General features: G+C 35.0%; 1 protein-coding gene across 2 annotated transcripts in view; it reads left to right on the top strand.

Moving 5' to 3' along the window:
- Nucleotides 1-1,154: 1,154 nt before the first annotated feature.
- LOC150094329 (ubiquitin-conjugating enzyme E2 J1-like) overlaps nt 1,155-15,014 on the top strand; it is a 246,020-nt gene continuing 232,160 nt past the window's right edge. For both annotated transcript variants that reach the window (XM_090412082.1, XM_090412081.1), the window contains exon 1: nt 1,155-1,509. In XM_090412082.1, coding sequence (XP_090268208.1) covers nt 1,479-1,509 — 31 coding nt within the window. In that variant the 5' untranslated portion in view covers nt 1,155-1,478. The remainder of the gene's footprint in view (nt 1,510-15,014) is intronic.

A 15,014-nucleotide genomic window follows, 5' to 3' on the forward strand; every position in this document is an offset into this window, starting at 1 on the left:
GAGGGCGACCAAAAGAATAACGATGCTTTATGCCATGAAATGCCATAGTTAGTTCGGCAGCAATACGTTTTCTTTCATTGCTGGTATTTGGTTTTACAAAATAAGTATCAATACTTTTGGAACTGGAACTCAAAATGCTCAATTTGTTTCTGAGTGTTAAAATGTTATGTAACATCCGATCGTCTCCCGTGTGCAATACTAAACGTTCGTCTGCAGATTTTGTAGACGGACTTCGTCGTTATGTTTACCTTTTGCAATAAAATTCCGTTCTTTCGAATAATGATCGTTAAAAAATAATTTTATTAAACTAAATATCGCACATTCGAAAAAGGCGAGATATTATTTTTAATAATTATTGAAATAATCCACGTACTGTACCGATACCGCACCGCAAAATGTCCAACTACGAACTGTTTGAAAATAAGCAAATGCAGTATATCTGTACACAATTATAAATAAAATGCTTATGCTAAATAAAAAGCGACCAGTGAAAGGGACCTCGCCGCTATGCCACCACCATAAACTGTAAACACAATTAATTGGCTCGAATTGTTAGTTTTTATGGTTTATACAAATCAATTTAAGTTGGATTATTCGAAAATAATATTGAAAATTATAATTGCTTAACATAATATTTATAATTTTATCTTTCATTAAAATACGGGACATTAGGCTGTCCCTACAAGTACAATACAGGACAGCAAACTTGAGTTAAAATATGGGACGTCTGGCAAGTCTAGGAAAGGCTGTTATGTTGGAGAAGATTGCTGAAGAGTTGAATGAACAACATAAAGGAACTTTCTAACATGATTTACGACTGCTGAAAGAAAAGGCAAGAGATCGAGTGAGATCACCGAGAGTGGGAAACGAATGGATAACGCGCAACAACAATAACAGGACAGGCACCAAGGAATTACATTTCCAGGGTCCTTCCTCAATAGGCCCTTAGACTGCTTGTAACTGCTACTAGATAATAATAATTATAAATTCATCAATTTTATATTTACTAATGAGTCTCGAATTAATAATTTTGTCCGAGGGCAATAATATCATAACTTAAACCAATTTTATAATTTAGTTATGATTGTCGAATTAATAACTTTGTCAGAGGGCGATAGCTTTGAGTAAAGCAAATGTACTTATGACAGACTGTTAGATGTAGTAACGAAATATCATTGAATGTGATTGTGCCACGTCATTTTCGAAAACAATATTTGTTTAATTTTTTGTGTTTTGTGAACTCTGTTAAAAAGGCTTCCGTTAACTTTCAGACTTTTAATTAATAATAGCGCGCACTACATTCCATAATTACTACCAGTTATTAGAGAACTTTTTGAGTGCATGGATAGTTTAAACCACCGTGAAACTAATTTTAATTTTAATAGCAGACAAGACAATTATAATTTTGTCTTTATATCATTTACTTTTCTATCTGTGTTGCTGTTTGAATAACTGAAGTACTATATACATTGTCAAATATGGAAAACCAATACAACATGAGGAGTCCAGGTAATAGAAATCATCCCTGATAGCTTCGTTTGTGTGCATGTAATTGGTAATGATTTCCTTAAGCATGATTCGCATATTTAATGAAATTAAGTCAGGTTGTCAAACTTTTATAGAGCTTAAGTGGCTATTTATACACCATCTACAGTATATCCAATTAGAACCAGTATAGACTTCTCGGAATTATTTTGCAAGTGTATGCAATCCTACACCATGTGGGAAAATATTAATGATTGTACCAGACAAGGGAGTTACCATCTTACTGTATACCTATTATTATTGACCTATTAACTCCACCGGTTACATAAAGTGAAGTTCCTAAAACGTTTATCATTTTAATTTAAAAATATATCTTGATAATTTTAGTCTCCCTGGTTTATTAAAAACACTAATAGATATGTGTAGTGTTGTTTATCACTTAAACAACCCTAAGGCACTTTTGATATTGTCAAAAATATGTTGGAAACGAAATTATAATATGCCAAAAAAAGTATGTACAAATGATCATCGGGTAGAAGAGACATGGCAGGAAGTATAATGCTTAAATGTTTCTAAGAAATGAAAGAGAAAATGAATTGATAAGAAGCAATTTAGTGATGTGCATTTGCAAAATGAATTTCAAGAAATCTTGAATGTCAGATGTTTATGACCACAAAATTCCTTTTCTGTTTCAAAATGAATATAAAAAGTAAATACTGTTATGTTGTTACATGGGTGATATCTTCTTGCTTTTTTTTGGGGGGGGGCATATTTCTATTGGTATCTTTCTGATTTCGTTTTCTTTTGGAAATTAAGAGTGAAATATGGTTCAAAGTACTGAGCATATATTGATTAATCAGTTAAACTTGCTGGAGAATGCTTCTAGTAGCATTCTCCAGCAAGTAGTGTTTTGTAGCATTTGTTGGCACATTTGCCCTACAGTTGGATAGGCCTGGATTGAAATTCTGTCTGGGATTGATGTGAGGAACTTTTGTAATGGCTTTTTACTTGAAAGTAGTTGGATTGATATGGAGCTCATTGTTTTTCTTTTTTTTTTTAACTCAAAAAAAAAACAACAACAACAGATTAACTTGTTATTTTTCTGACCCTCATGGATTTAAAAGACTCATTGTTGGAAGTCAACACTAGTGAACACAATCTGTCATACCACTCCTTAAAATCATCCTCAGTCTGCACATTCACCACCCTCTCAAGCAATGCATTCCATGCTCCTATCACTCTCCATGCAAAAAACTTACTTCTTATCCTTTTACTCACTACCTCCTTTTGCAACTTCCAGGAATGGCCTCTTGTTCCTTTCCCTCGTTCTAACATATGAAAAATCTCCTCAGTGTTAATACGATAATAACCCTTCAATAGCTTAAATATCTTGATCATATCCCCCCCCCCCACCTTCTATTCATCAAACTCTGCAATCCATGTGAATGCCCTCAGTCTATCCTCATAATCAATGTTGTACAGTCCTGATATCATTTTTGTTATCTGTCTTTGCATCCTCTCCAAGGTTACTTCATCCTCTTCAAATCAATGTGACCAGATCTGAGCACAGAAATCCAGATGTAGTCTGATCAAGCTTTATACAATGGGACCAGCATACTTATCTCTCATGGTCGATGTTTTCCTCATCATTGCGGCAATTCTCCGAGATGTCTCCACAACCTTTGCAACATATCCCTGGAACTTTAAATCTTTATCCACAATCACTCCAAGATCCCTTGCTTACTCCACTTCTAGTATAACTGCAAGTGAATATTAAACTTCCTTTCTGTAGATCCCAAATAAACTTACATTTAGTTTCATTAAACTGATATCTCTATGCCTTTTCCATGAGAAATGGCATGGAGATATCAGTTTAATGATCAATTTAATTTAATTTAATCAGATTTTCCTTATTTAAATCCTCTTGAAGAGCGAAAACATTAGCACTATAACTAATAACCCTCCAAAGCTTCACTATATCTGCAAAAAAACTGATTATCTCCTAGTAGCCCCTGTGATAACATCATTGACATAAAGATTGATCAGCAGTGGTCCCAGGACTGAACCCTGTGGAACTTCACTTGTAACCTTCCTACTCTCTGATATCTGTCAGAGCCAATCACCAATTCATCGCATCATATGAGTTTGGATACCAGTAACCTGGTATTCAAACTCATATGATGCAACTTGCAAATCAACTTATGTGGTGCTCTGTCAAATGCCTTGGGGGGGGGGGAAGAAAAAAAAAACTGACTGTATGCCTTACCATCATCCATTGCCCTTGGCACTCTGTTGTAAAAGGTAATCAGATTACTAAAACAAGAGCACCCTTTTTATGCATTTATGCTGGCCTGCATAAATAATATTACTCTCATCTGCCCAATTCTGTATATGAGTTCATACCAATTTCTCCAAAATATTAACTACAGAATACGTACTGACCTATAGTTTGATATGCCCATTCTCCCACCACCCTTATGCAATGGTACTATCTTATAGAACATATAGTTAACAGACCATGATATACTAGCATCATGTCTATAGTTCCAACCAAACTCTTCAAGGTATTAAGAATGTACAACAAGAAAATATTCACTTGCCCTCTTGTGGTGAGAGGCAATTGTTACTATCCTGTTTTTTTGGCAAGTAGCACAGAGGAGAAAGATTGAGATTAGCCAAATTATTACACTTTTCTTTTTCTTATGGTTTTGGAAAGCTGTTTTACACCCATAATAACCTTCCAAGTCCCCTTGGATTTTTTTACAGTTATTACGCTTATCTGTTGGTTCTTAAAGTAATGAAGTATTGAAATTGGCTGCAAGTGAGGGCCTTGTCTGTTTAGGTTAATTTGACTTATCTGTGTGTGATGTCCAGTTCAGTGGCTGCAGAGTTTTTCTCCAGTGCTGCACCTTACTCAGTAGCAAATGTAGTTTTCTCAGCTATTGTACCTCTTTTTTTGTAGGAACAGTGGATTACATGCTTTTTCTCGAATAGTGATCTTTTGTCTCTGATATTTTTAAATTTGCTGCAGTTACTTTGAGAAGTTTCAGCTGAAAATATAGACATGTCTACTATATTGAAAAATTGCTCTTTTTTGATAAGCAGTATTAATACATGAATGTTGCATTTCTGCTAAACTGATGCTCTTGAAAATAATCCTGACAGTTACTCTTTTAAACGATCTCAGTATTATTTGGATTCCTGTGTATTAGAGGTTGTGTAGTGATGATTCATAAGACAGATAGATTTCTGTTTCAGACATGTTGAAAAATTATAGATACTGGACACAAACATTGACATTTATGTTTTTCTTAACAGGAAATTATATTATTGTTTTAATCCTTTTCCCAAGTATAAGCAAATGTAAAGGATAAAGATTAAAACTAATATAATTTCCTGTTAAGTATAACATAAATGTCTATGTTTGTGTTCAGTATCTGTAATTTTCACTGTGCAAGGCAGTATTTCTAATATCCCACCTGTGAAATCCAAAGATTCCAGACACTTGAACAATGTGAGAAGGTTGCATGGTTGGATGAAGTTTGTGTTTAATGCTGATAAGGCACTGGATGACAACTGCCAGGGTTTCTTGGTGATTGCCAGCAAAGGTTGGCCGATTGGTAGAGCCTCTGATACTAATGGCTCACGCAAAAAGTTAAGCAAGGTTAGTAGTTGGAAGGATCAAGCGTTCGATGCTGTTAGCACACTCTCCCTCGATGAGTCTTTGGACTCCCTGGAGGTATCACATAATAATAATAATAACAACTGCGTGCATCAATCCATTATGCAATGAATAACATTGTGAGCTGGTGTGGAGAGCTTTTTTAGCCCACATTTTGATTTATTGGTAGATCAACATCTAATTGCAACAGCCTGCCTACTTTATGGTTGGTAATCATATGCATTCCTCATGCACACAATTCATGCATTGTGATAAGTTATTTCCAGTAGGATAATGCATCATGTCACAAGGCATAGTGGTTTGGGAATGGTTTTAGGAGCAGTTAGCAAAGGAGAATGGATGTTAGTTTAATGTGGCAAAGTGTAAGGTTATGCATTCTGAAGTGAAAAGATTACCAGCTCTATACCACATTGGTGGATCTATACTCAGGAAATTGACAAAGCCAGAGATTTGGGAGTGTTAATGGATAGGGAGTTAAAGTTTAGGGGGCACATAGCAAAAGTGGCCAAAACAGCTAATCTCATTACTTGGTTACTGAAGAATACTTTAACAAGCAGAGACAAGCCGGTTATTGTTCCTCTTTATCAAACCTCGATAAGACTCCAATCTTGATTATTGCATTTCTGATCTGGGTGCCAGGGTTTCTTGGTGATGAGGAAGAGGTGGATCCAGAGGTGAGTGACCAAGATGGTAGCAGTCTATGGAATGAACCTTATGAGAATAGGTTGAAGATTTGGGAAACTGGTTGATAGGCAGAAAAGGGGTGATGTGATTGAGACATACAAATTACTAAAGGGTTTTTAAAAGATTAATTCAGAGGGAATTTTTCAGAACAGGTCTGGTGGTGGGAGAACTAGGGCCATCCATGGAAACTGAGTAAGAGTGTAGTTAGCAAGGGTGTTAGAACTAGGTTTTTTTGCTTGGAGAGTGGTGAATGAATGGAATTGGTTGCCAGAGTCTGTTCTGTTGTGGGTGTCATGACTTTGAATGAGTTAAAAGCAAAGTATGATAGATACTGTGCAGATGTTGAATAGTGCTTGACACGATGTTTAGGGCCTCCTTTGATGAGTCCAAGGCTCCCTGGAGTAGCCTGTAATAATAATAATATTGACTTACATATTTTATTAATTTCTTTAATCACCAGATCCCAACCTAGTTCACAGCAACTTTTGGTATTTGACTCCTTCTGTTGTGCATTTTCTTGTGTAATAAAACTTGTGGAGTATTCCTAACTATAGAATAATACTTATACCACAGTAAAATAAATTTATTATGTAACTATTTCATCTTACGTATCTTAAGACATCAGTACAGTGAACAACAATAAGGAATTCAATAAAAAAAAAGAGTAGATCACATGCCTATATTGGAATCCCTCTAGGTATACAGTTTCATGTTCATGGATTAAAGGTATGTGGGCTGACCTCCCGAGTTGACATGGAGCCCCAAACACTGCTCGATGGTATTCCAAAAATTTTTAATGGGATTTAAATTATTGTGTCTATGTGGTCACTTCATTATTTCAAAGTCAACAGAATGCTTCTGGAACCAAGCATTAGCCTGTCTGGACCTGTGTAATGAACAATTGCCTTGCTGGTAGATGCCATCTCCATTGGGATGCATGATGGACATAAATGGGTGTAAATGGTCGGCCATGATTTCCACATAGCATGATGCATTGAGAACCATTGGTATTCCAAAAATTTTTAATGGGATTTAAATTATTGTGTCTATGTGGTCACTTCATTATTTCAAAGTCAACAGAATGCTTCTGGAACCAAGCATTAGCCTGTCTGGACCTGTGTAATGAACAATTGCCTTGCTGGTAGATGCCATCTCCATTGGGATGTATGATGGACATAAATGGGTGTAAATGGTCGGCCATGATTTCCACATAGCATGATGCATTGAGAACCATTGGTACATGCATCAAAGGTCCCAAAGATGTCCAACTGAAGATACCCAAGGCCATCACTGAGCCATCACTAGCTTGTACAGTTCAGATCTGACATACAGGATATATAACTTCATGGGGTTGGTGCCATATCCTTGGTCTCCATCAGTGCTATGAAGTTTAAATCATGATTCATCACTCCAGGCTAAATGTCACACCAATTTTCGATCATCCAGTTTTGATGTCCTTTAGCCTAGGCAAGGTGTTCAGCCCGGTGTTGTGCTGTTAGAAGTGGGACTCTTGTAGGTCAGTAGCTCCTAGAGCTGAGATGAAGTGAACATTGCACAATTCCTTGCACTGACTTTCTGGCTGGAACCCTCATTCAGATGGGAAGTGATTTGAGATAATATCTGGCCCCTGTTGGTGCATATGATGTGAGTCAGATGGTGAAGCCCACAATCATTCAAGGCTAGTTGCCTTTTGCAGTTTGTCTGGGTGCTTGTTTTTTTTGCCAGGATTTTCATATTCCCGGAACATTCTTGAAACTGTTGTACGAGAAAATCCAAGTTTGTTGACAGTTTTGGAGATCTAGTGACTATTTATCAGTCACCTTTGATCTTCCCTCTGTCAAATGCATCTAAATCCAATGCCTTTCCCATTACACTTCTCACGATGAATGCTTGGGGAAGCCAACATTGACAGCTAAGTATAACCACAGTTTTGGCTATGCAAACATGCTATGCATAGGCGATGGTATGCAAATTCTATCCTTAATTCAGTGGCACTTCAGTGTGTATATATAAGAGATAAAATGTATTTAATACAATTGAGAATTGAGGATAACAATTTCCTAAACTTTTGGTATGGTGAGGCAGTCATTCCGGTTGAGATTAGGTTTATGAAGTAGGGCTTCAGCACTTTCTTTATGTAAAGTTCATGTTTATATATGGATCTGTATAGCAGCTTAGTGTTTTGCCATTGGATGATGTGGTTAGTGTTTTCAATTCCATGTTGTTCAAGGCCAGATTTGTAAGGTTTGATAAGATGAATGTGGTCTTGATGTTCAGGGATATATTTATTTTCAGATTTTCCGTATTTGTCCGTATTAAGACAAGTTGCACAAATGGTACTTTGTATATGCCAGGTAGCATCAGTGGTGAGAGTTTGTCTTTTAGAGAAGGTAGCAGGTTATGAATTTGGTTGATGGGTTTATAGGTATCAATGAGTTGATATTTTTTCATAATTTTTGCCACACGTTCAGAGATGCCTTTAATATTTGGTATAGGAGTCCTGTGGGCTTGTTTAGGTTGCGTTATGTGAGAGTAGTTGGTTATTTTTTGGGCTGTTATTGGATTATATCCATTTAGTAAGGCTGTTTCTTTGACAGTTTCCAGTTCTTGTTTTAGAGATTCTTTAGAAGAACAAATCTTGCATGCATCAAGAAAGGAAATACGTTTTGATTATTTTTCTAGTGTAAACTTGATACAAGGATGTAGGGTGTTGATTTTTTGTAGAAGTGAGTGAGATATGGTTCTGTATGGCTCCAAAGACATCATCAATGTACCAGCCAAATTGTTTGTTTTGGATCAAGATTGAAAATTATTTTTTCTAGGTGTGTTTAAGAAACAAAAAAAGTTGGCTAGGTTAGGTGATAAGGGTGAGCCCATTGCACACCCTTATCACCTAACACCCTTATCACCTAAAGTTCTTTCTTCTTGTCTATATTATTTTATTTTTCCATGTGAAGTAACCTGATGTCATTACAAATTTTAATACATCCACTATGTTTGATGGAAATTTTTGGGTTAAAAATTCTGTTGTCTCTTTGTATCTCTCTTCATTAATATCTCTCACAGTGTCAAAGCTTACTAACATGTCTGTATCTGCAAGTTTAATGTCTTTCATTCTTGTATGAAATTCTGTGGAATTTTATTTTATCGAAGAAGCTGAGTGGCCAATGAGCAGGCCTAGACAGAAATCTTGATATTTTATATGTGGGACTGCCTGTAGAATCCACAATAGGTCTAAGTGGACAGTTACTTTTATGTAATTTTGGTTTATGTAATTATATATAATCTGATATTTGACATACTGGTTGGATTTTTACAGAAGTACTATTGCTTGGGATGAGTATACAATAATAGCCTGCTCTCTATAAAAGCTCTGTCCATCATACATAAGTGAAATCATGTGACTTGATGGGCAGAGCTTTTACAGTCACTGGAAGTGATGTCACAGGTGCAACTGACGTGCCACCCATAATGTGTTACTACTTGCGATGTGTTAAATGGTCAACTTAGCTCTCTGAGTGCTGCCAGTCCCTCAAAGAACAAACCTGACCATTTAAAGTCCGTGTAACAAACAAATCACCACCACAACACAAACAAAAAAAAATCCCCAAAAGATGAAGAAGCCAATACTAGAAATATGGCCAGCAATAACCAAATACCTTTGGCCTATGACCCATTGAGACTAGCATACATCCACTTGTCCCACCTCAAAAAATACATCTATCCATCTGCCATACTTCAAAAAATACACCCACCCCACCTAACTACTATCCCTTCTAACTACTAACCGCGCTCAGACTTGCTTAACTTTTTGCATGAGCCATTAGTAGCAGAGACTCTACCAATCGACCAACCTTTGTTGGCGAAACGAAGTGTTACCTTTGTAATTTATTTAGTTCTGTGATAAAGTGACACTTGAGTTGGATAGCTATATATTCTTTACAACTCACTGCCTTGAATTGGTGAACTTTGCAAAAGTATTAGATGGGATACTACAGAATCTCTTAAATAAATTGGATTAAATAGGAATGGATATGGGAAAACAGTTGAGACAGACATCAGATTAGTATGTGGTGGAGCAGAATCATAGAGAAAGCAGACAACTAGTTAAGTGATTGTTGGGTTCTACTTGTTCCACTGCTATTTAAATTGTATATTAATGATCCTGAGAATCATTTATTTGCTGATGATACAAAATTGGGAAGGATAGAAGTGATCTCTTAAGATGATTTGATAGACTAACATTGTAGACAAAGGGATTACCACATCATTCTATAATCTATTACATCACTTCTTTTCCTAGCTCATTGTGGCAAAGTGTCAAGTTATCCCTTTTGGGGTAAAAAAAAGGTACAAGCTATTTATTATATTATTCTATTCTTGAGAGATACTTGTGACATTAAATTAAGAAATATAAACACGTTAACAAGAATATTTTAATATTTGGCAAATATTTAAGTCTGAAATTAACAGACTATCCTCAGTGGCTTGATAGGAACAGTTTTTGCAAGGTGGAATACAAACAATTGATCATTCAAAAGTAGAACAAGTCGCATGATGTTACATTGCTAAGTACTAAAGAGAGGTAAATTTCATCAGAGTGATGAATAAATTAAACAAAAAAAAAAGTAGAATTGATTTCTATTTTTGAATGATCAATTGTTTTTATATTCCACCTTGTAAAAACTGTTCTTATCAAGCCACTGAGGATAGTCTGTTAATTTCAGACTGAAATATTTGGCAAATATTAAAATATTCTTGTGTTAACGTGTTTATATTTCTTATTACATTCTTATTATTATCTGAGACTTCCAGGGAGTCAAGGACTCATTGAGGTAGGCTATAAATCACCCAACCCAGCTGTCATACCTTTCCTTAAATTCATTCACACTAAATGCACTCACTATCCTTCAAGGCAAACCATTCTACTCATTCACTTTTCTGTGAGAGAAAAACCTAGGTCTTATCCAGTGGTGAACTATGGAAATTTTAACAAAGGGCTTGCATCGTCACAAAAAAAAAAAAAAAAAAGGCGTATTTCAGCAAAAACTTTTATTAATACAGCTTGTGTACAAATTCCAATCAAAAAGTATGAGAGGACAATCAACCTCTAAAGGCTATAATTTTTAAACAACCACTTCATGATCTAAACATGAAATATTTGCACACAATCAACTGTGTTAATTTATCTTACATAAAAAACACATTTTTTAACTATCAAAATATAATAAAAATGAAATCTTTTATAATCTTTTATAAAACATTTGATTGGTTACTGGTTTTACAATATGATTGGCTACCAAAAGGGAGAAGGGTAAAGATAGTGCATGCGCTTATTTTATTTTCAAACTTGGGCGCATTCATTATAGAGGAGTTGAAACAATAATTCCAAATAATCTATATACTGCCAAATAGACTAATATTTGTTAGGTTACCGTATGAGTTTGTCGCTTAACATGTTTCAAAAAAAAATTTTTTTTTTTGAAAAATTAAAGTAAATAAGAAGAACAAGGGACTCACAAGCTCACCACTGGTCTTATCCCTTTCTTGACTGTGAAGAAACTTAACTTCCATGGATGCCCCTGTGTTCTCTCTCCCACCTTCTATATAATGAAAAATTTCATCAGATGTGATAGCACAAGAAAATAATTGAGATCAGGGAGTTGAAGTTCAGGTGTGTGTGTGTGTGTGGGGGGGGGGATATGCAGAAGTGTATAGTTGCACATCGGATCATTTGTATGTTGAAAAACACGAGATAAAGTTATTCCACTTGATAAAACTCTGACTGCATCTGGAACTACCTACTGTGCTCTGATTTGGTTGCTTGATTTTCTTGGCAGTGACGATTTAGAAGTGAGCAAGGTAGTGTCAGGTTTGTGAAATGCTTCCTATGAAGATGGTCATTTATGTTATTAAAATTGTTTGAAGGTAATTGATGCAGTTATCATTGGATGAACTTAAGGTGGAGTAAGATGGGCATTATTTGAATAATAGTTAGCATGAGTCACTCAATAAGTCCTGTGATTCCATGGAGAATCTAGTTTAATAATAATCTTTGTGCTGTATGGCAATTATAAGCATGTCATATGGGATGGTTTGTGGTTTCTACATTTCATTTTTTGAATTATTGTTTTCTGTCCTCTTAATCAAACATTTATACTGAATATATCAGAAACAATTCTTATTAATGTGGAAACATTTTGTTCAATTCCATTTTAAATTATTGCTTTGATTCTTGAAGTGCTAAGGGTGTTTGAAAAAGAAGAATCAATCAAGAATTTTAAATTCTTGTTAACACTGTTTTTTGTTGAAGTCTGTCTTCTTTTTTTTGCTTATAACTAAAGCTAAAAATAAGTAAATTAACAGCACATCCAAATTGATTTTGAGAGTGCTATATTCAGAAAACATGCATTATTTCTATTAGGCAGTCATATCCTTCTGGTATTTTGCAAAGGCTCTTTCTTGGTCATGACTTTTGACTGCCACCTTTCCACTTGGGTGGTTCTGTTGTATTGTTTCCACACAGAGGTCTTTTATGTTACTTTTCCTCCAATTCCTGCATTGAGGATCTTGGTGTATAGTATCTCTACCGTTCTTCTCCCAACAGTCAATGCAACTTTTAATTTTTTTTGTTGGACAATCCGAAGAATATTGGCCAGACTGGATATTAAAAAAATCTCTTAGTCTTAGTGGCATTTCTATATTCTGAAGTACTCCATAGTTGACTCATTTTAATAGGAGTCATCTTGGGAGTATAAATAAGAAATAGGAATAAATTAGAAAAATGTAACATTTGTTTAATTTTTCATACTTTGCTGGCTTAATTGGCTAAGAAGGTAGTGTATTACTTTCTCCTCATCTTGTGGATTTGAATCCTGCTGCAGTCATGGATGTTTGTTCAATTCCATTTTAAATTTTTGGCTTGATTCTTGAAGTGCTAAGGATATGGCAGTGTAGAATTCTAGAGTAATTTACCTCCCCATAACAATTTGAGTCCTAGACCCACTGGGACATAAAGAACCCTATGTCCTGGCCATTTTTAGCTCTATTTAAAAAATTGCTGTGCAGTATTTCATGGAATATCCAAATAATTATTTTTTGTGTTTTAGTTAGCATCTCTGACAATTAATTGGACCAAACATTTTAGTTATACGTGTGGTATGGGCTCCAGAAATGGGTTGCAAGAAATCAAGATTTTTGAAAAAAATAAAAAGTTAATTTTTTATTAGTCTCTACTTATATTTCCTTCTTTAGTGTTCAAAATTCAGTTAAAATATTGCTTAGATGTTACATAAGTAACAAAAATTATAAATAAAATTTGTGTGTTGTTATTGTGATGAAAATATCATTTTACATAGGGGTATACATCACTATAATTATCCACTATTGGCCATAAAAGTCAAGTAAATTATTGAATTAGGCCATTCAGTTTTTGAAATGCAAGGCATATTAAAAAACATTATACATACATTTTGGATAATATTCAGTTACCTTTTAATATCTGCAACCAGGGTTGTCCAATATGTATATTTGCATCGATAGGATTCAAAGTGTTAAAATTACCACCCTGCTTATTGGTGGTCTAAAATGACAAGAGAGCCTGTGTAGCTCAGTGGATGTGGCATTTGCACACCACGCCGCTTGACTGCATGAAGGAAGACTTCTGGGTTTTGAATCTAGGAATTTAAGAAATTAAATTAAAATTAAAATCAAATTAAATTAAAAATTTCTTAATTTAGAAAATTAAGAAATTTTTCTAAGCCTTTCTTTGACTGGTTCCGAGTTACTTGATCTCTGGTACAGGCAAGCAGGTTTTTCTCCTGGAAACTCAAGAAAATTGACTGTAGAACCCACATTGTTTCAGACATTAAATATGAGTGTTAGGGACCACGAGATGGCGGCACTTGTTGAGCCGTTTCTCTTCACTGTGTGCCACTTAATTAGTGATAGCCTTGGACCAGCTATCTCTGATTGGGTACCAGTGGAGATTGAACTGCCTACTCAGTCTCCAAAAGTTAGATAGGGCTAAACGACCATGCCTACTCCCTATATATATGGGAATAAAAAGGCGTTAGCTGATTTTTTTTTTTTTCTAAAGCAGAATTTTCAGATTTGGTGGGTGGATTCACAAATGTATAAATTATTCTGGTTGGCTAGGTAAACTTACCTATTCTTTAATCAAAAGACTGCTTGTTCAAATCCTGTTGTGAGCATGGATGTTTGTGATTGCCTTTAGATATGAGATGAATTTCATCACTCAGTGTGAGACCACTGGCCTGCTTATTTTTAAGCCTTCAGTGTCTTGAAAAAAAGTTCCATGTTTGATCTCTAGAGCAGAGTGTTCTGAACTGTAAAAATAAAAAAAAAATAATAAAACTAAATAAGAAAAAAGAATGAAAAAAAAATCCTTAGCCTTGTTCCTCAGTTACTAATACACTATAACTTTACAACCTTTACTTGGCAGGAGTTACAAAACTTGCTTATTCCTTTGAAGAGTAATAAATCTTTTAACATCAGTTTATCATTCTGTTGTTCTCATTAGAATTCTTAAGTAACAGATATCTGTTGACTCTTAACTTGAACACTATTTGGCAATTTCAACTAATAAATGATTGCTAGTATGGATTCTTCCACTGTTCAACAGTGGCAGAATCCATACTAGGGGATAGTCTTGTTCATTTCACTTACCTTTTAGACAAATACCATGGAAAAGTTTTCAGTAACTTAAGTGATTGTTCTTATATCTGTGAAGCATTTGATTTAGTTTGTCCTATTAAGTAAACTCCCATCCTATCTTGTTGTTCTCTGACTGTTTTAATTGGGTTTCCAATTTGCTCTCTGGTATCACATTATGTATGATGGTGGATGGCTCTTTATATATATTTAAATTTGCAACTAATGCTGGAGTACCCCTAGGCTCAATTCATCTACTATTCTTTTTATATGTCATTGACTTTTACCACTTAATTCCAAATCCAGTCCAAAAGGTTTTTCATTTTTTTCTTTTCTTATATATACTTCACACATATACTTTTTTAATTGTAAGCTAAAGTAATTGCTCTAACACGTGTTTTTGTCTCCAAAAATTCCAGGCAATGAACAAAAGCTATAGCTTAACAGTGCTGTATAGGGAGAATTGGATTAGGAGAATAAAGGAATCTGT

Source organism: Typopeltis vanoorti, chromosome 22 (assembly GCF_054136105.1).
Source record: "Typopeltis vanoorti isolate ZY-2024b chromosome 22, IOZ_Tvanoo_1.0, whole genome shotgun sequence".
Classification (NCBI taxonomy): domain Eukaryota; kingdom Metazoa; phylum Arthropoda; class Arachnida; order Uropygi; family Thelyphonidae; genus Typopeltis; species Typopeltis vanoorti.